Raw genomic sequence first — 21,941 nt, forward strand, 5'->3', positions numbered from 1 at the left:
TAAGGCAGTTAAGCAGTACAAAATAGTGGAAAATACAAGAAATTTAGAGTTTAAAGGCTCACCGTCTTTTCCCAGCTTTACTTTAATTATTTGATCCTGAATAAAACATATGAGAAGTGGAGAGCTCTACTGATATGTGATATTAAAAGTATTTCAATGGCAAAGAAGGAAAAGCTGAGACTAAAAAGAAAAGATTTCAACAGTAACACAAAAAAGTAACCTATCAAGTATGCTGCCATCCATTTATTGATAAATATTTATTAGAGTGTCCACTATCTGCCAGACATTGAGACTATAGCCAAGAATCAACACAGAGACAGATAAATATGTCATGATAATAAAATGTGATGATATTCTAGGGAAAGCACTGGCTGCTACAGGAACATGTAATAGGAGCACCTCAAAAAAAGCCTCCGGAGGAGGAAATGACATTTAACCCAGACCTGAAAGCTGGGTAGACCAAGAGTGGTCTGGAGTGTTCTCAGCGGAGGGAACAGCACGTGCTAACACTCCTTAAACAGAGGGGTGAGAGATGTTAGCTGCAAGCAGAGCCCATAGACTGATGCCTTGTAACCTCTGTATCACAGAATGAACTCTACCCAGAAGTGATTCAAGTAGTCGATTCAAGTATTTGAAGCAGGAGGTGGCATGGTCAGGTTGCACTTTAGGGTTTTAGAGAACAGACTACAAAGAGCAAGAGCAAAGGTACGGTGGCCACAGAGGGCTTGGAGAAAAGCAAAATAAACTGGAAAAGAGGGAGAAGTGGCAAAATAGAGTGAGCAGATCTAGGTTAGCATCTTGATCATACTCTCTACTAGTTACACAAATTACTTCATTTCCCTGAGATTTAGTTTCCCTATAGGTCAAAAATGGATAATACCATTTTTACTGAAAGGTGGGAATTAATCAGTGTTTGGCACATCAGTAGGTACTCAATAGTATTTATATGGTAGAGAGGAATCCAGGATGGCTCCCAAGATTTCCGCCTCCTGTTTTACACACCCTGTCTAATGCCCTCCCCTTGAGCGTGGGCAGGGCTTGTGAATATGATGGGATATTGACATCCAGGATTATTTTACATTATATGGCACAAGGGATTCTGCAGATGGAATTAAGGTCCCTAGTGAGTTGAATCTTAGTTAATCATAAAGGAGATTATCCTACATGGGCCTGACCTTATTAGATGAGCCCTTCAAGGAAATAAGATGAAACAGCAGACACTCTCCTACTGGCCTTGAACTTGAAGAAAACAAGCTACCTTGAGTTGTACACTTGCAAGAAACTGAATGTTGCCACCAACCTGAATAAGCTGCCACCAACTTGGAAGAGAGCCGCTAGCCTTAAGTGAGAGCATGGATGAGGACCCCCAGCTCAGTCTTGGGAGAGCCGGAGCAGAGAGCCCAGGGCACCCTATCTGGACATTTTTTTCTTTTTTAACAGGGACAGAGAGACAGTCAGAGAGAGGGATAGATAGGGACAGAGAGACAGGAATGGAGAGAGATGAGAAGCATCAATCATCAGTTTTTCGTTGCGACACCTTAGTTGTTCATTGATTGCTTTCTCATATGTGCCTTGACCGGGGGCCTTCAGCAGACTGAGTAACCCCTTGCTCGAGCCAAAAACCTTGGGTCCAAGCTGGTGAGCTTTGCTCAAACCATATAAGCCTGCGCTCAAGCAGGTGACCTCGGGGTCTCGAACCTGGGTCCTTCTGCATCCCAGTCCAATGCTCTATCCACTGCGCCACCGCCTGGTCAGGCTATCTGGACTTCTGATCTACAGAATTATGAGATAATAAACAAATGCTGTTTTAAACTGCTAAGTTTATAATAACTTGTTTTGCTACAATAGAAAAGTACAATGAATTCTCTTCTATTCCCTGTCTTTTTATTTTCTTTTATTGTAGTGAGAGGAGGGGAGGCAGAGAGACAGATTCTTGCATGCGCCTCAACCAGGATCCAGCCAGCAAGCCCACTAGGGGGCAATGCTCGTCCCATCTGGAGCCATAGCTCCGTTGCAACTGGAGCCATTTTTTTAGCGCCTGAGGCGGAGGCCAGGGAGCTATCTTCAGTGCCCAAGGCCAACTTGCTTAAGCCAACTGAGCCATTGCTAAAGGAGAGGAAGAGAGAAAGAGAGAGAGAGAGAGAGAGAGAGAGAGAGAGAGAAAGGGGAGGGGTGAGAAAGCAGGTGGTCGATTCTTCTGTGTGCCCTGACCGGGAACTGAACCCAGGACATCCACATTCCAGGCTGATGCTCCATCACTGAGCCAACTGGCCAGAGCCCCCTGTCTTTTTCAAAATAGAACTTGTGGCATCCAAAAGCTAATACAAGCCTTTTTGCACATAGAAATGTTAGTGAAGGAGGACAAAGTGAAATCATTTGACCTAAACCAAAGAAAACCGGCAACAAAGCCTTTACTTTAAATATTTCATTTAAATAGTAAAGGCCCTATGTTTACTGCTCTGCTAGTAAAACCAGTCCTGTTTGGAGACATTAGAGCTCTGGGCACTGCGTTTCCTTATTACTTTAGCAATAGCTTCACAACCCCCAATGCTGTTAAGTGTTCTAACAAGACACGATGGCATGGCACTACCCCTCCCCCCCGAATTTACTTAGATTCTATATTTAACTGGTGTGTGTGTGTGTTTGGGGGGGAACACGTGCACATGCACTACAGATTCTATAGATTGATTACTCTGGGTGATTCTGCTTTAAGAACCTATTCCTTAGTGAGTGTGACTGAGATTCTGCAAAACCTGCTTTACCCAGAGATTTCCTGTAGTTTCTCTCAGGGTGTGCGTCTCCCTACTAACCAAGTTTGATTCTGTTTGTAGCGAACATTATTTAAAAGATAAAATTACTGCTCCTGCACACATGCCAATGACTTTATCTGGTGCTGAATACAGAAAAATCTAGCTGCATGGGGCAGACATTCTGCTGGGACTCAGAATCTGCTGGCCTTCATTGTAGAGCCTCCGTGGGGCATTTTCAAGGGAAACTCTGACCCACAGTTTTCACCATATGTGCTGATCTTAAAATCTAACTTTGTGCAAGATGCAGCTCCAGTCTGTGTACCTGATGTTTGAAATTCAAAAAGGGTTAAAATTTTTTCAGGGCACATTTTTCTAAATTAGGAATTACAAATACACAAACAATGGATGATCTCTACACATACAAAACATCTCTTCATGATTCTAAATGCAAGGCCAGTATTTCCACTCCTTTCTCATGCAGATGAGTCACAGTGGTTATATATGGAATAACATGGACTCCCCTTTAACTTAATAAAATGTTAATATTTTGAAAGCTTGGATAAGTTTTTATTAATTGTAGCAAATGACTTGCAATGTTATAATTTTACAGCCAGGACATCCTTTTAACTGTTTGATGACATTTGTTATAGTATCAAGATCTTTCAAGGAGCAACTTCTAAATGTTCTTTATAAAGCAGTCCTGCTTAATTGACTCTTTGGGATCTCAGAACTCTGAGAATCTGATGGGAATCTCTCTTCAAGCCCATCCATGAGTCTAGTTTAAGAATGTGTTTTAAAGATTAAAATATCTGTTGGTTAGACAAACATAACTTAGGAATCTTAAAAATAAAACTTGGCTTTCTTTTGCTGATGACAGGATCCTATCTCTTCATTAATATTAATACTGTACAGAAAACGCTATTATAAAAACTTTACCCACAGAAATTAACTTAAACCTTGCAACAACCTTATTAGGTAGTGCCATCATTACAGCCATTTTAAAGATAAAGAAGTTGAGACCCACAGTCATGTATCTAGGGAGTGGCAGGGCGAGCATCTGAACTCAGTCTGGCTTCGGAGCCTGTATTCATAATGATTATAGCATCTGATGCTCTTGTCAACAAACTGGACCGAGATACCTAAATCAGATCTGGCTAAAGGAAAGGGTGCCAAAGTAAAGTTTTCACACCAAAGCTTTTATTTTAATCATTCTGAATGAAAATCTTTTAAAAATAAACTCTATAGTTCTGCTCTCTCTCATAATACACCACTGAATATAATTTAAACAGTACCTTTTCTGTATAGTGGAAAGAGAATGAATCCTTTAATCAGAAAAACCTGGGTTCAAATTCCTGTTTTGCCACTAAACAGGTGTACATCCCAGCAAGGGCAGGTAATTTCACTTCTCTGACCTTCTTTTTGTGAAATGGAGATACTATCTATACCTCACTGGGTTCTTGTGAAAATTTCCAATATACCATAGAAAAAAACTTAGTGTAGTGTTGAGAACACTCTGCAGAGTAAAGCCTCTGTATGTATAGCTATTACTATTGTAGTTAACCAATTTTTACTCAGCCTACCTGCTTCCTTAATTCCTACTTGGCCTTAAGATGCAGTTCCGATGACAGTCCCCGCAGGAAACCTCTGACACTTCCAGGCTCACCTCACGCTCCCTCAGCACACTGCACACTTCCCAATCCCTCTCACTGCACCCAAAGCAGACACTGTCTCATTCATCTTTGTCCACAGCACCTGGCAAGTGCCTGGCACGATGGCCGCACCATCATCAATATGTACTGATTCGGTGAGAAAGACAGAGTTGTGACAGTTAAAAGTTGTGACAGTGTACTTATTTGCATTAACTGATTCTCACAGCACTCTTGTAGGTACAGAAGCTAAGTACTAACTACACTGCTCACAAAAATTAGGGGATCAGAGCCTGACCAGGTGGTGGTGCAGTGGATAGAACATCGGACTGGGATGTGGAGAACCCGGGTTTGAAACGCCCAGGTTGCCGATTTCAGTGTGGGCTCATGCGGTTTGAGCGCAGGGTCTCTGGCTTGAGCGTGGGATCAGAGATGTGACCCCATGGTCGCTAGCTTGAGGGCAAGGTTGCTAGCTTGAGCAATGGGTCACTCACTCTGCTGTAGTCCCCCAGTCAAGGCACATATGAGAAAGCAATCAATGAACAACTGAGGTGCCGCAACAAAGAATTGGTGCTTCTCATCTCTCTCTCTTGTCTGTCTGTCCCTGACTCTCTCTCTGTCCCCGTCCAAAAAAAAAAATTAAAAAAAAATTAGGGGATCAGGGAACATGCTGATACTCTAGTACTTTCAGCCTTTTTTATAGTGCATTTTCACCAATGAAATAAAAGTTAGTTTTGCATCTCATTTACATAATTGAACAGCTTTGACTAGTCATTTGCTTTTCTGATGTTCTTGTTTTAAAAAGTGAAATGCTTCTTTTTATTGCTTCATATTCATTTTGAAATATCCCCTAATTTTTGTGAGCAGTACAGATAACTATTCTACAAACAGGCTCAGAGAGGTCACGGGATTCTTCCCTAGCCAACGTTCCATCATCCCCCAGAGACCATGAAGAGCTCCCAGGAGCAGTAAGAAACTTGCTTTACAACATCGGCTTTTGCTCCTTGGAAATCCTGTTTTCTTCGGTTCTTAGCTCTTTTCCAAATAGGTGAGATAGGCACAGAGTTTGCTTCCTAAAAGGTAGGTGTTATATTAAAAAGCAAAGCAAAACAGCACTGGCCAGATGGCTCAGTTGGTTGGAGCATCGTTCTGACACTCAAGGGTTGCTGGTTCGGTCCCTGGTCAGGGCATATACAGAAACAGATCAATGTTTCTGTCTATAAAAGAAAAGAGAGAAAAGAAAAGAAGAAAGAAAGAAAAATGAAAAAGGAAAGCAAAACAAAAACAAAGCCATAAAAGTGTTAGTCTAATGTGAAATGAGTGGTTGGAAAAAAATTTTTTTAAAGATGTTTTCTACGCCCTTGCCAGGTGTCTTGGTAGACAGAGCATTGTCCTAGCGTGCGGAGGTGGTGGGGTTGATCTGGTCAGGGCATATATGAGAAGCAACCAATGAGTGTACAATTAAGTGGAACAATGAGTTGATACTACTCTCTCTCTCCCTGATTAAAAATAAGAATTTTTAAATTAGTGCCTTTGAAGAATTTAGGATGAAAGCAACAGTAACAACAGCTATTTACTGAGCCGTGCCTTGTGCCAAGTGTGTTACATGTATCACCTAATTTAGTCTAAGTCAGGGGTCCCCAAACTTTTTACACAGGGGGCTAGTTCACTGTCCCTCAGACCGTTGGAGGACTGGACTATAAAAAAAACTATGAACAAATCCCTATGCACACTGCACATATCTTATTTTAAAGTAAAAAAACAAAACAGGAACAAATACAATATTTAAAATAATGAACAAGTAAATTTAAATCAACAAACTGACCAGTATTTCATTGGGAACTATGCTCCTCTCACTGACCACCAATGAAAGAGGTGCCCTTTCCAATGTGCAGCGGGGCGAATAAATGGCCTCGAGGGCCACATGCGGCCTGCGGGCCGTAGTTTTGGGACTCCTGCTCTAAGTAACCTCATTTGAAGTAAGGAAGCAATCTCAAGAGAACAAAGCTAGTAAGTAGCAGATTAGAACAGGAATCTAAGTCTGCAGAATTTGACATTATATTTCATTATACTCTGCCTCAATTTAAAAACATGTATACATATGTTCCAATCGCACTAATCTCAGATAGGAGCACAATATGTTGTTTCCTCTGACTTAGAACCTACTTTTAGCTTTGTCAAAGATGTATTATGGCCTGACCAGGCATTAGCGCAGTGGATAGAGCGTCAGACTGGGACACGGAGGAACCAGGTTCGAGACCCCGAGGTCACCAGCTTGAGTGCGGGTTCATCTGGTTTGAGCAAAAAAGCTCACCAGCTTGGACCCAAGGTCGTTGGCTTGAGCAAGGGGTTACTTGGTCTGCTGTTGTCCCCCAGTCAAGGCACATATGAGAAAGCAATCAATGAACAACTAAAGTGCCACAACAAAAAATTAATGCTTCTCGTCTCTCTCCCTTCCTATCTGTCTGTCTCTATCTATCCTCTCTCTGTCCAAAAATAAAAAAAAAGGATGTATTATGGTTCTGGGGAGCACGGGCTTGGGGTTAAAATTCTGGCTCCATCTCTTTTCTTTTCACCTTCCTTCTCTAGCAAATGGGGCTAATAACACCTATCAGTCAAGACTGCTATGCATATAAAATGCCTAGGACAGCCTGGCACATAGCAGTTCACTCAATAGATGGTAGTTACTAGCTTTTACCATTTACTGCACTGCAGCCTTCCCAGAGAGAGAATGTATGTAATACCATCACAAGTCTAGTTATAGCTCAGAATTTAGCTTATTAGTAGATGGGCAACAATGCCTCTGTGTGGCAGGCACTAGGCCACCTGGCCAGCCTTACTCTGCTTAGAGGAAGTGTGAACATTCTGGAAACATATAGATAACCGAAGGGCAACATCAGAGATATTAGAGTGGCAGTGGGTATGTTTTTGTTGATATAGTAAAACCAAAATTAAGTCATCTTTGAAATGTTATCGTGTCCTACTCCTCCAATACACACAAATCTTCCCAACTCCAATGGGATGACCTTCAAGGGAAATCATCAAGATGCTATCATGTGACTTCTCTGCTCCTCCTTGGAAAGCAAAGAATTCAAGAACAAACAAAACAAAAAGCCTATTCCACAAACAAAACTCAACACTGAAAATGGTACCTTTCACTAGGTAGCCAGTCTAATCTCCTTGTCTGCATCAGTCAAAACTCTCCAGTAAGAGTTCCACCCCTGCTGCCTCCATTTCTCACTCTGCCTTGAACTCTGCCAATCTGGCTTCCCTTCTTCCCCACTACACTTGAACAACTTCTCTCTCACATGAGACCATCTATTATTTTTTTAAGCAAGAGAAAAAAGAGAGACAGAGAGAGGGAAAGACAGGAAGGGAGAGAGATGAGAAGCATCAATTCTTTGTTGTGACACCTTAGTTGTTCATTAATTGCTTTCTCACAGTGCCTTGACCGGGGTGGAGGGGCTACAGCAGACAGAGTGACCCGTTACTCGAGCCAGTGACCTTGGGCTCAAGCCAGCAATCTCTGGACTCAAGCCAGCACCATGCGGTCATGTCTATGATTCCATGCTCAAGCTGTTGAGCCTGCACCTAAGCCGGAGACATCAGGGTTTTGAACCTGGGTCCTTTGCGTACCAGGCCAAGGCTCTATGCACTACACCACTGCCTGGTCAGGCAAGACTATCAATTCTTGAGTCTGTCTGTCCCCTCACTTCCATGACACTGGCCCCTCTCTGGTTTTCCTCCAACATAACTGCCCCCTCTCCCTTTACCAGTGCCCTAAGATGAACGTTGTACAAGATCCTCCTCTGGGCTATTCCCTCTGATGCACTTACATATTTCATTTACTGTGCAGGAACACAGCCGCTAACTTAAGCAAGGGGATTTTTTTCTTTCTCAGTAACTTTTCCTTTAGATTTCATCAGACATTTCATTTTGCACAACTGTAAACAAATAAGAATGGCTGTCCTTAAGTGGTAAAACTATAACTGACCTTTTCCTTGCTATTATTTTGAATTTCTATTATTTCTACAAAAATAACATATGACTTTAGGTGAAAAACTATTTTTAAAAAGAAATCTTTAATGACAAAGTCCCTGAGGAGAACTGCTAGAAAATGTCTTGAGGTGTGAAGAAATCAAATTAGGTGGCTGGGCTCTCCTTCCCATCTCCTCAGTGTGAGCTTCCAGAGTCAGAACTAGGTTCTACTCATCTGTGCACCCGGGTTGCACAAACAGTGGGCACTCAAGTGCTGAGAGAGCACTCACTGGACACTAAAAACTCCAGAGAGCAGCCAACACCAGTTAGTGGCAAGGCTTTAGCTTATTCTGTAACTTGGACATTATTCTAATTTTGAAAATGTATTTCTCAAAATGAACTCATAAAATACCTCTTATCTCTCCACTGCCCAGGCAGGCAGTGCTGCTGTACAAGACACAGGAGGGCCCTCCTGTGAATTCAAGTACTGTCAGAACAAGCCACTGCATTCCCAAACCGGTGCCTGGCACAATGGGACGACAACTCTATTAAGAAAACTTATGAATAATTAAGACTGCTATTTTGTACCAGACAGACTTGGTCACTGGTAATACTTGACTCTTTGGCCACTCCGAGATTCACCTTGCTCCATTCCCCACGGTCCACCTTTGCTGCTCCATTCCACGTCCACTGACTGTTAAGGAAAACCCTGCTTCATCTCCTAATCCCACCACTTTTTAAAAATTTTACCTTTTCTCCTCTTTCTCTCTCTTTCTCCTTCTCCTCTTTTTTCTTTTTTTTCTCACTATGCCCATCTGTGTGGAGGCCAGGAAGCGGTAGGGGAGGGGCGGCTGCTGCAGGGTAGGGGGCACTGGGAGGAGGGCCGGGCGTCATTGCCATCTCGCCCACCGCTGCAGCAGAAAGTCCTGAACTTCTCTTGGACTTGGAGTGGCGTTTCTCTTTATGTTTTTCCTTATCTTTCTTCTTTTTGCTTTTCTTTGACTTCTTCTTCTTCTTGATTTCCCGGTAAGAATCATCTATCACTAACTCGCCAGCCTCTAGCTCCCCTCCAGAGGATGAGTCTGATTCTACGAGGATAGGTTCAACCCCTGAAAGATCCAGGTTAGCACTGTGGGATTCCAGGAACTGGGAGGCATCAGACCCACAGCCTTCAGGGCCAGGAGATGAATGTGGGTCCGAGGACGACTTGTGCTTCTTCCGGGCTGTTTTCAGAAAGCTCTGTAACTCATGTCCTAGGAGTAAAGCACCTTGCTCATCCCGAGCTGACTTCTTAGAGGATTTTTTCGCAGTCGCTTGCTGAGAAGGGTACTGAAAAGACTCCTCATCAACGGAGCTGCTTCCCTTCTCCTTTGGTGAGAGAATGAGTTTCATCTTCAAACCGTCAGGCTCACGAAGAGTCAGGGTCTCGGTGTTCACATAGAGCGGTTTCATTTTTTTGGATTTGTGGGAACCACCATCCTCCAGGGACAGTTCCCCGCTGCTTCCACTTCCTTTCTTCCTGTGGTGTTCCTTTTTACTCTCTGAATGACTTGAAGAGACAGAGGACTTTTCCCCTGTCTTCTTGGAAGGCTTGGAGCCTGCTGCCAGCGGGGAAGTGATAGCTTTCAACAGGTCCATGGCTGTATCAGCAGCTTGTGGGCTGGACTTTTTCTTTTTCTTCTGTGACGATTCCAAAGACGAAATATCTAGAAATAATCAAGAGAAGTCGCGTCCATGTGACAAAGCGACTTCCAACAAGTGTCCTCTCTCACCCCAAACACCCAGAACTACCACAAGAAAGAAGCTAACAGGAATGATTTAAGGGGGGCCCTTCAACAGACTCCTAACACTCAGACATGATGCCCACGGACTTCTTGGTTGGGTAGATTCTGCCTCTGACCTTGGAGACAGTTCTTGCCACTAAAGCTGTTTTTCTTCACTGAGTCTTCACAAGCAAACAAAGAGAGCATCCCCAGAAGAATGAACTATAGCTGTGGGATTATGAGTCACAGTTGACCCTTGAACAACATGGGTGTGAACTGTATGGGTCCACTTATAGGCAATTTTTTTTCAATAAATACTATAAATGTATTTTCTCTTGCTTATGATTTTCTTAATAACATTACCATTTTTTCTAGCTTACTTTATTGTAAGAATAAAGTATACAATATATAAACAAAATAAAATGTTGACTGTTTATGTTATTGGTTAGGCTTCTGGTCAATAACAGGCTATTAGTAGTTAAGTATTTGGGAAGTCCAAGTAATATTTGGATGTGACTGTGCAGGGGTCGGTGCCCCAAACCCAGACGTTGTTCAAGGGTCAACTATGGTTACAATTTAGATTACACTGCAGAGTACTGCTTGTTTCTGTGTTCAGGAAAAACCCATTCTAGTAAAGAGTTAGTCTTGTCCACTATGTGCTGGTATAGCTAAGAAAAGCTGGTCTGTGAGTGGATGGGCACTGGATTGAGAATTGACCCATAGTGCAGGCCAGAGGGCCTGGGAGTATATATGGCAAAGGGATGCTAGATAATAATGGGCACAAGATAAGTGAATGATTGGGGAGAGAAGGAACCTGGTACCTGGTATATCACAAATGCAGACTGTTCTTCTATGCTGAATCCTCCAAAATACCAGCCCTCCACCTCTCCTCCTTCACACTGGTTTATCGGCACTCAGAACAAGAACCACTCTCCTGTTAAATAGGCCACTGAGTCAGCAACATCTGGATCCCTCTCCCCTACCCCGACTCCAAGAACCAGTGATGTGCTTATCCCACCTGTTGCCCTTTCCCACCCTTACCTCCATAATAGTAATCATCAGAGGAGTGCTTCCTCTTCCTCTTGTGCGTGTCCGTCCCCAAGAAGTATAGTTCACTGTCCTGGAATTAAAGAGGAAGAATTGAGCAACAAAAAAGATGAGGCAAAAGCAGCTTGGAACTAATCTCGTTTTTTGATGATTTCTGACTTCAGAAAACAAAGCAAAACAGAAAATAATAAAAACACACATGAATGACTTTATTTTTACTTTTTTAAAGTTTTTAAAAGAAACTTCTTTCAAATACTAGGAAATATGATATGATAGTATAAAACTTTCCCTTACCTTTAACTTCTTCTTGGAAGAATTCCTGACCTGAGCGGCAATTTCTTCCTCTTCCCTTAAAAAATCTTTGTAAGACCGTTTCTTTTCTCGTTGGCTTCGGCCAGCTGCTAGTCCTATGTCCTCAAAGCTGTGATCACCATCAAAGCAATCTGAGAAGCACAGGTTCATTTGGGAAAGGAAAGGAAATGGGAAAGTCCAGTAAGTATCAACCAAATCACCACATATGTAAAGCAACAGTCCTTCCATTTCCAAATTAAAATAATGTTTCAGTAAAGTCCACTTAATACCAGGCTAGATCCATGGGGACAAGGATATTTCTTGATGACCTGGCTGCGAATACAAGACTCAAACCTGAAGAAGCACTGCTTCTAGGCTATGCAAAGGCCCAATGTGCATCCTCGGACATGGTTTCTTAGTTGTGATTTGGCAGGTGGACAGACTTGCAGAGGTAATGCTGAAAATAAGGGTTCACGTGCTGTGCTGCTTTGTGGGAGTCCAGTATGTGGTTCCTATCCCCAGACTCCTGCACACTGGAGCTGGCAAGGACCACGAGTGCTGCAGGGGCTCACCCCAAGAGATCACTATATTTCAGACTCTTGTGTTGGAACCCTGTCTTGGCTTTCGTTTCCATGGGCCCAGTCTGGGGATGACGTGGAGGATTAACAGTGCTCTGGATCATCACTTGGGAGTCCAGGCTGTGATGGCCAATCCTGGTCTCTATGTCCATGGGCTGCAAGCATTGAAGAGGACACCCTTTGAAACGCTTCTCAGATTAAGGGGCCATACCTTCTTTCTTCACGGCGTCATCATAAGCCATGGTGGTCCTGCAGGGCCTTTGAGAATGTGTCACTGTGTCCAGGCTTCTTCCCGTCTACAGGACCAGGTCTGAGAAACAAAGAAGGAGAATCTCCCTGTAATGCGAAATCACTGTGGAGACGCAACCTTCCAGTTGGAAACGCGGAGTGATCCAAGGGCAGATGGGAAGGGCAGCAAGAAATAAAGGGGTGTCTTGTCACCTTCTCATTCTGTTTGTGAACATACTGGGGTTGAAACTGCAGGAAGTACACTTGGCTTAATCTGATTTGATTCATGAATTAAAGTTGCTATTTGGGGAAGTATATAAAATACCTCCCACATAAAAATGATTTTAAAATTAATGAGAATTTCTGAAATGCCAACAGGACTGACAACACTGAGACAGTAAAAACCGACATTAAGTCAGAGGGATAGGTTCAATCATGGTTACAAAATGCAGATAAAGCAGAATGCAGAAGAAGACAGGTTACACCACACATTTGAGACCACAAAATCCTACCATTTGGATTGGTAACAGGCTAAAATCTACCGCAGAAATAATGGTAACATTATAGGAATATTAAACATCTTAGAAGCCTATTTTTTTTTTTTTTCCTGAAGTGAGAGGTGAGGAGGCAGAGACAGACTCCCACATGCGCCCAACTGGGATCCACCCGGCAAGCCCACTAGGGGATGATGCTCTGCCCATCTGGGGCATTACTCCATTGCAACTAGAGCCATTTTAACGCCTGAGGTGAGGCCATGGAGCCATCCTCAGCTCCCGGGCCAACTTGCTCCAGTTGAGCCTTGGCTGCAGGAGGGGAAGAGAGAGATAGAGAGAAGAGGGGGAAGGGTGGAGAAGCAGATGGTCACTTCTCCTGTGTGCCCTGACTGGGAATCAAACCCAGGACATCCACACACCAGGCAAACGCTCTACCACCGAGCCAACCAGCCAGGGCCTGGAAGCCTATTTTTGGGGTTATGTGTTTTGTTGAGCTATATCAAATTGCTCAAATCACATAAGTGTAAAAGTAGGTATACTTCTTACATTGGTTGGCCCTATGGTAGCTTTCAACACTATGAAGCCTTTTAAAGGCTGGGTGAAAATAAGAAAGAACTGTCATTTGTCCACTGGTGATAAAATATTTATGATTATTAAGATGTTCATTAATTTGAGTTATTGTAATATACATGTTCTATATTGCCTTGAATTTTTTAATATTTTTTTTTTTGGCATTTGAGTTTACATGTCCATTTTGACTTTGAGGTGACAAGCCATGAACTATACATACTCTAAGATAAAGTTCTTCAATATTTAAGGACAGGCAATGTCACAATCCCACAGGAAAAGTCTTTGCAGCAAATTTAAAAGTTACATACTAGATATATTGATAATGTTTTCATGCAGTTAGTGAAAATGCTTAAAAGTTGATCTGATTGGTCATTTAAAACTTTTTGCTCTCATTACTATAATGGGATTTAGAAATGCTGAAGGACACTTCAATGAGACACTGCCAAGCCCTTCACTTAAATACTAAATTATGTAACTTTTGTAAAAGATGGATTGAGTTAACAAGAAAAACTTTCACTAGAGAGTTACATTTAAAATAAACAAGACTTAATCACACATCAGATAAAATACAATGCATAAATATGCCTAATTTGAAAGTACAATAAAGAGAAGTGTTACCTAGAGTGAGTTGCAAGATAAAGGAACATTAAAAAGCATTTCTTTACTTCTCTAAGAAGCAAAATGAAGACTGGACTTGGTCAAGAAGCTAGAGTGAAGAAAAAGCAAAAGGAACTGAGTTATTTTAAAGAGAAACAGAAAAACTGCTTGCTCAAAGGCCTTTCCATAGGAAATGAAGGGGATGTAAAGTCAAGTCTCATGTACAAATATAAGGAGGCAGGATACATAATGTAGCCAGTTTTTCATGTTTAGCATTAAGCATTAAATTTTCTCAAAAAGAAATTACTGTCTTTCCCTTTCCACCCTAGTGGTATTAACTCCAAAAGGGGTGAGAGGAGGGGGAGGGAATGTCATAGGAAATTATACCCGTTCATTTGAAAACAGCATATCATCTCATTGGCACTAAAATATTGGTTTTATTAGAAAAATACATAGATCCCAGTTTTCATAAGCTAATGCCAAGAGGTACTGCAACCTGAGACCTCAAGTTAAGTGTTTCCCCTGCCAAATGAATTCTGGCAAAGAATGTTTGAGAAATAGGAGGGAGGGATCTTACATATTCTACATCATCAATATGGCCACTGTTGTGTTAACAACAACAAAATGCACTTCTATATGAAAGAAGCAGGTCCTGAGACTTATATCCAGGTCTTCCCTTCAGTAACATCAAAACTAACATTAAAACAGAGTTGCACAACTGTCAAAATAGGGACAAGTACCTATGAAGACAGTATGAGGAAGAAAACAATGGCCACTTACTGGACCATGAAAAAGCACTCATGGTCTCATAACTGACTGTTTTGAGAACCACCATTGAATTTAAGAAGTTGTGAAAGAGAACAGAAAATTAGAAGCTGATCCTTAAAGGCACATGCCAGAAAAGAAAAACATGTTCGTGTCAGCATTATGTATTAGGATTTATATTTTCATTAAAACATTGCTACTATTTATATATTCATAAAAAACACTGAAGAGCATTTTATAAATCACAGGATTACCTGTAAAAATAAATAAACAAGGCCTGAAGGCAACCCCAATTCACTAAAAAATTGGAACAACCACGAGTTTAAAAAAACTCAATGGCCTATGTCACACAGCCAGGGAACTGATGGACCCCGAAATTCTAAGTACTTTAAAATCAGGATGTTATTGCAGCCTAGGGGTTAGTTTTGGTTGCTGACTCAGAGAAGATGAAACCAGATAAAGAAGTCTTAAGCAATAGTGTGGAAGAAAGGCAGAGTTAGGGAAAAATATATAATATATATATATGATCAGATGACTTCCAGTATTTCTTCCAGATCTTAAATACTAATCCACGATAAAATCAGAGTTCAGGGTTAGGTAGCAGATTGTGAGGATTAATGAAAATGAAAAATAGTAGGTTTGATTTTCATATTAGAAATTAGAGGGCACAATGACATTAAGTGTTGGCAAACATGAAATGGGTGTTAAAACCCATTCTCCTGAATTCTGCCATTTTGGAGTTTATAAAATTAAATGTTGTCAACTTCAAGAGGCAGGCATACTTTTACAATTCTGTTCCTCTTGGTGTACTAAGAAATGACAACATAAGGAAAAGTTCATTATTTAATATGTCTATAGAGATAAAGAAACACACCATCAAAAAAAATTGGGGAGTTAAGAAATGTGCAAATTGTTAAATGGCTGTTTTCAGGCTTTTCTTCAGGATATGAGCTGCTCTTCTTGTAGGTATTTGCATCGTGTTCAGGCAGAGCTTTCCGGATTACCAAAGTAATTAGGGAAAACCCGAAAATCCTCAATAATACTTTGTTCTTTTCAAAGTCCAAATGATAAATACTGGGAAAAAAAAGTTTCAGAAGGTGATTTTTTCGAGGCAATCTGAGCCACCCCAGCAATCTCTACCACGTGTCTTCATCCAAGAATGTAAATGAGTGTTGAAAGAGGGAACAAAGTAAGCCCCCGGAAACCAGGCAGTAAGTGGAATCCTGATATCAGGTCCAGTCCAGGATGAGAGCCTCGTTCTAGACTCTGTGTTTTCTTCTTCCAGAATTCCTTTCAGAAACTTAAAATTGCCAGTCAGTGCCGCAAAAGGACGATGCACATCTAGTTCCTGAATTTTTGCTGTTGTTACTTCTGGGATGTAAGCAGGTGATGTTTTCTCATTTTTCGTCGAGATTTCCTCCAATCTCAGGACGGAGCGACTCCGAAAGCTCGCCACTCCCTTCTCCAAGCACCTACCTATGCAGCACTCACAGCCCCTACCAGCTCTGGAAACTAGGGATGCCCGCAGCCCGGGGTGGGGACTGATTCCTCTCATCGCAGGTCAATTAAGCGGAACCACGACCACTGCACAGACCCACTGACAACACACATTTCCAAAACACCAGCAACACACATTTTGACAAGCCTCCTTCAATCAACAGGCTTGACTCTGGATTCCGTTTTTCATTTATTCTGCTACGAGGAAACATAACCAGCCACCAGCTTAACAACATCAGAAAGAAGGGAGTTAGATGCTTCTCCTCTTTTGCGTGATATCAAATAAAGTTCATCTACAAGGAAGAGCTCTATGGGGAAATGGGTCCCAAAGGAGAAGATCCCACTACGAAAACACATTCAAACTGGGTCACACGCAGGGTGCACACTACACCTGGCTATTTCTACAGAGTCCCCGGGACCACCGCTTGTGTGGTCTCCCCACGCAAACCAATGGGATTCCCCCGGCAGTTCTGCAGCAACAGCTAGTTCAACAAAGCTCTGTGAAGAGGAAAAGAAGAAAGCTCCAGGGATCCTCTCCTGCCAGCCGAGGACCCAGCCCTCCTGTCGTCTCAGTTCCGGGGCCCTTCTGCCTTGACAGTCCCGGGGACCCCACATCCCGGGTCCCCATCAGCAACGCAGCCCCGACCCGGTTTCCCCGGCCCCGGCGGCCTCCTGGAGCCCCCGAGGGCGGAGACGACCCAGGCAGGGGGAGGGGCGGCCCCGGCCCGCGGGCCCCCGGGGCGGCCGCACGCCCCCTCCCGGCCCCGCAGCTTTCCCGCCTTCCGCGTTTGAACAGCTCCCGTCCGCCCTCCTCCTTAGGTCCGCTCCAGCCCCTTCCCGGGGGCGGACTGCGGCCGCTACTCCAGCCCCCGGCTCAGCCCCTGGGCTAGGCCGCGATGGGCCTGGGGCGCCCCCAGGGCGGTGTCGCGGGCCCTAGACGGCAGGTGGCGGCCAGGCGGGGCCGCTACCGTCTCGGGGTGGGGGCCCAGCCAGGCCTCGTGGGGGCTCCACTCGCCGCTACCTTCACTCAGCTCGCCCGGTTCCCGCCTCCGCGCCGCCGATCGCCGCCATCTTGGAGAAGGAGAGAAAGCGCGAGCAGCCAGGAAGCCTCAGTCGAGCCCAGAGCGCAGACTCCAGATCGCGAAGGGGAATCCCGCTGGTGAAAGAGCGCCGAGCGCATCGAATGAACCGCGGATTTTGCTAGACTCAGGAACTAGTATTGATAGAGGATTTGCATTAATCTTCAGTGCATCCTACTGATGTAGGTTTTGTCACAGTTTACCGACGAGAAACAGGCTCCGAGAAGTTAAGTGACTTGCCTAACGATACACAGGTAGTTGGAGTGGGAGGCAGGATACTACTCCTGATTCTTAATATAATGTTCTTTCCAAAAGACTATACTGTTTCCTTCAAGATTCCAAAAGACTATACTGTTTCCTTACTGTATTTTTATACAGTAAATCTCCTCTTTGCAAAATCTAGATCCATGTACATGAATAGCAGTGGTGCCTATTTGTAATTTAGCATCTATTTTGGGTTTGGGTGTTTGGTATATTTGGGGTGGGTTAGAAGAACATATCTTTATAACGGTGCACTGTAAACTAATTTGCATGGAAAATCACCTGCATTTCTCCTCGTAATTTGCATTTAAAAATTAGAAACAATCTTCAGAGAAATGAATAGATGGCATACACAGGAGAGAGATAGTTTTTCCTGATTTCCTCTGGAGAATTTGGACCAGTGGGTAAAATCTACAGTGTGCAGATATTGGTTCAATATTAAGATGAACTTATTTTTCTAGAGCAGTTCAGTTGTATTTGGCTACTCTGTGAGGTAGTGAGCACCCTGTCACCAGAGGAATTCAAGCAGGATGTCCTAGTTACTGTAGAGCAGAGAGATTAGAGATATAGATTGGCTTCTAGAATTGTGAACTCCATGAAGCTCTGCAAAACTATGTGTTTATGCACATGGGTATTTTTCCAGGGTTTAGATTCCATCAAAGATAAGGGACCCTTGTCCTAGTGAGCTTGCCATTCCAGAATTGGACAGGTGCCTGAAGGTGATGTAATCATACTGCTCGTGTTGCATACTTAGAAATTGATACCAACAGAAGCAAGATGATTGGTCTCAGACCACACTGCCAATTAGTGATCAGATAAGGATTAGAAAGAAACCAGATTATTTGACTCTTGGTTCAGTGCTCTCTTCACCAGGTCTTGCTCTCTCTCCCTCTGCACTGAGTAGAATATCGCATTCTGTTTAACCTCTGTGAGACTCTGAGATGTTAAAACACTTGAGACAAAGTTGTTGAATTTATTCCCAAAATGTTAATTCAAGTCATTAATGAAACTAGTATCACTGCCTCCGTTCTCTCAACCCCCCACCCTCCTCACTAAAAAGGCAATGAATTTCACCAAAAGGTACAGGGTTGTACTAATGGGACACTTTGCCTGATGTTAGGCTTCCCTGTGAGGGCTTTAAGAATGTACTTCCTTCTTGTTCTTAAGTATCGGTCAGGATGTTTTCAGTTATAAGTGACAGAAACCCAATTCAAAGTAGTCCTCCAGAAAAGGAGTTGTACTGGCTGATGCTATTGAAATGTCTAGTACCTTCAGCCATGGCTGGATCCCAGGGAGGGACTCGGGTCTCTTGACATCTCTGTAGGGTGCTTTCTTCTGAGTTGGCTTTATTCTGAGGTTCTAGGTGGTGACTCTGACAGCTTTAGGCTTTACTCCTAGCAGTGTCCCTGGGAGAAAAGTGTCTTTTTCCTATGTGTTTTGGCAGATGTCATGATATTACGCTTCTGGCTGAACTTTATTATATGTCCAAACAGAAAGCTATGAGCAAAGGTGTAGGATATGTGATTGGCCAGATCAGGTCACATGTTCAGTCCTCAAAGTAGGGTAGACTCAAGGAAAATCAAGGATAATTGTCAGAAGGGTGAATGCGTGCTAGGAAAGCAAAAGCAATAGTGGTCCACCCAACTGCATCACTAGCTTGAACCTGAAAGCCTCCCAAGTTCCATTTGTCCCGTTTTTCCTTGGATCCCACCTAAGAGGATGGGCCTGCCAAGTTATTGCTCATCTTCACCCCCTGTAGACCCAAAGGCAGATCACTCTTTACCATGCTCTTTCTGTTAACTTGCTCTTGGTCTTGTATCACTGCACGTGCATTCATCCTTTCATTTAACAAATATTTATTGAAAACACAAAATACATTAGGCACTGCTCTTGGTGTTGAGAGTATGGCATTGAACAAAATTGAGTCTTTGACCCACTGGAGCTAATATTCTAGTTGGATTGGGGGACAGAAAATAAATAAATAGATACCATGTTAGGTGATGATCAAAAGTAGAGAAAAATTCCAGGAGGGAGTGGAGGAGGGAAGTGTTGTTCTCTAAACTAGTGGTCAGGGGAGGCTTCTCTACTGAAAAGCACCCTGGAGGCTAGCTTAGATAGCAGTGGGTGGGTGGTGGGAGCTAGGAGGTCACAGCTCCTGGAATGGATGCAAGGCCTTCTTTTGTACCTCACTGGAAAAATATTCTTTATGAAATTAAATAAAAAGGAAAAAATAAAACTATTCTCTGTTGAATATGGGATTATGGTTCTTTTGTTTCTGAAACTTGGAGAGAGAGAAAGGAGGATACTTATGGTAGCCTGAGATGGAGAGGGACATGGCCACGATGGGTTTTGTGTCTAAGATGCCTTGTCCCATGGTGAGTTGAGGATGGCATCTGAGATATGTAAAGCCTGGTGCTCCCTGGGCTGAGGTTGTCCTCTGGTCGACCTGACCCAAGTGACACTGCCCAGTGCACAGCAGTAGCCAGGAATGCTGTAAGCCCAGACTTACATCCTTAGAGTCTCCTGGCCAGGGAGGAAAAAAAGCTTCCCCACACCAGCCTCATGGGGAGAAAAAAATCCCAGGGAAGAACTCAGATTGGCTGGCTTGGGGTCATGTGATTTTAATAGACTGTTCCTGGCAGAACCATAAATTTGGAATGGGCAGGAATAGTTCCACAAAAGAATGGAGGACTCCATTCTGTAAAGACAAATGAATCTTTTATAGTGAGGCAGTGACACTCTGTTCCTGCTTTTGAGGAGCTTACTATTTTATGTGTGTTGTTTTGTGAGAAATGTAAAACAAATCCGTAAAAACCATGATACAAATGGAAAAGAAAGGGGTTCTACAATAGATGACCTCATCTCTCATTGGGTTATTACAATATATTTTTCTAACTGGTCCTTGTCCTCCACTTCCAAGTCCATCTCCCCACAGCTATCTGAATAAAGCACAGCTAAGAGGAGGTTATGTCCCAGCTAATGAACAGTTCCATGTTTGTTGCCTATACCGTAAAGAACAAACCTTTTACAGTGGGAAGTCAAGAACTCTCTTAATCTGCCTCACATTCCTCTCCAGCCTTGATTCTCCACATCCCTCGATACAGTGACTGCTGCATCCCCTAAGCTTGCAGTGCCCCATCACACACCCATGCCGCTGTTCACCCATTTCCTTGTCAGTAGCGGTCCCCTGCATTCCATCACTTTTGCTAACTCTGCATCCAGAAAGCTCCCATTAATTCTTCACGATGTAGCCTGAATGCCCCTGTCCGAGTCATCCTCTGGGGGTCCCACACACTTGATAACAGGCTTCAGTTACAGACTTCCCACGTTGCACTGCAACAATTCTTTCACTACCTCCTTTCCATATTCCTCAAGGGCAGAATCTCAGTTGTCTCTGTCCCTCTCGGCACATGGCGTGTATTCAATGACTCTTTTTGATTAGATGTTGTTGAATGAAGACTGGGACAGATCATTTTCCTTGGGCCTCAGGAGACCAAGATGAAAACTGCTCGGGAGAGTTATAAACGGTGTACAGGTTTGCTTTGCTCAGTCTGCGTCGCAGCTCCTGTGCAGACTTCAGGATGGGGAACGTATCTCCAGCCATGATCATATTAGTACCTCTGCCTGAGCTTTCCTGGGGCTGTTTTAAAACTTCGGATGGAGGCAAGAGGTCCATCCTGTCTCTCATCCGAGGGGTGCTGATATGAAGCTGGGCCTACCACAGCCATGTCTCCAGCTATGGGGAGGAGCACGTTTGATACATGGGGAAGACACTGAGAGAGGCCAGAAGATGCTCAGTGCCTGGATCAGGCCCTCCCCTGACCTTTCCATGCTTCGTCACATGAGCCAAGAATCGCCCCTTTCCTTTTGAGTAATGTGGCTCATTGCTCCTCTGCTGTTTGGGACCCAGAGGAGCTCCCTGGTCCCCAGCATTCAGGAAAGAGGGAGGCTTCGTGCTGGCTCTTGCCTGTGGCATGGGGTGTAGTGGGACAGGATGGGAGGGCACTCCTGGGGGGAACAAATAGGGTGAAAGGAGGCATGGAGACTCAGGGCTGTGCCACATCCTCCAAATAACAAGCAGGGGCACCTCCTGGCCTGGGTGGTCAGTTCCTGGGAGTGGTGGGGGAGCCTGGGGCCCCACGGAGAGTTAGTCTTTAGTCTGGAAGGCCGTGGCCATGCTGTCTTCTGGCTGGCCTGCCTCACCCCCACTGCACATTTAAAGCCTGTGGTGGTGACTCTCTATTTCTTCTTTCCTATTTTCCCCCACAGGAAAAGATTTTAAACATTGTAATGTATTTTAAAATACAAATGTCTATGCACCCACCTCCCAGCTGAACAAATATTAACATTATTCTACTTATAATGGCTTCCGTTTTTAAATTTAATTAAAAAAAATT

At 43.5% G+C, this 21,941-nt stretch overlaps 1 protein-coding gene across 3 annotated transcripts in view; it reads right to left on the bottom strand.

Annotated features, from left to right (window-relative positions):
- HMGXB4 (HMG-box containing 4) overlaps positions 1-17,423 on the bottom strand; it is a 38,305-nt gene extending 20,882 nt beyond the window's left edge. Inside the window, exons 1-5 of one of the 3 annotated variants that reach the window (XM_066259794.1) lie at positions 17,226-17,423; positions 12,265-12,363; positions 11,479-11,627; positions 11,179-11,257; positions 9,125-10,080 (exon numbers count right to left, since the gene is read on the bottom strand). In XM_066259794.1, the coding sequence (XP_066115891.1) occupies positions 9,125-10,080; positions 11,179-11,257; positions 11,479-11,627; positions 12,265-12,295 (1,215 nt within the window). In that variant the 5' untranslated portion in view covers positions 12,296-12,363; positions 17,226-17,423. Of the gene's footprint in view, positions 1-9,124; positions 10,081-10,958; positions 11,072-11,178; positions 11,258-11,478; positions 11,628-12,264; positions 12,364-17,225 lie in introns of all 3 variants that reach the window. The other 2 variants (XM_066259802.1, XM_066259809.1) reach the window with 2 other exon arrangements.
- Positions 17,424-21,941: the final 4,518 nt, after the last annotated feature.

Source organism: Saccopteryx bilineata, chromosome 1 (assembly GCF_036850765.1).
Source record: "Saccopteryx bilineata isolate mSacBil1 chromosome 1, mSacBil1_pri_phased_curated, whole genome shotgun sequence".
NCBI classification, from domain to species: Eukaryota; Metazoa; Chordata; class Mammalia; order Chiroptera; family Emballonuridae; genus Saccopteryx; species Saccopteryx bilineata.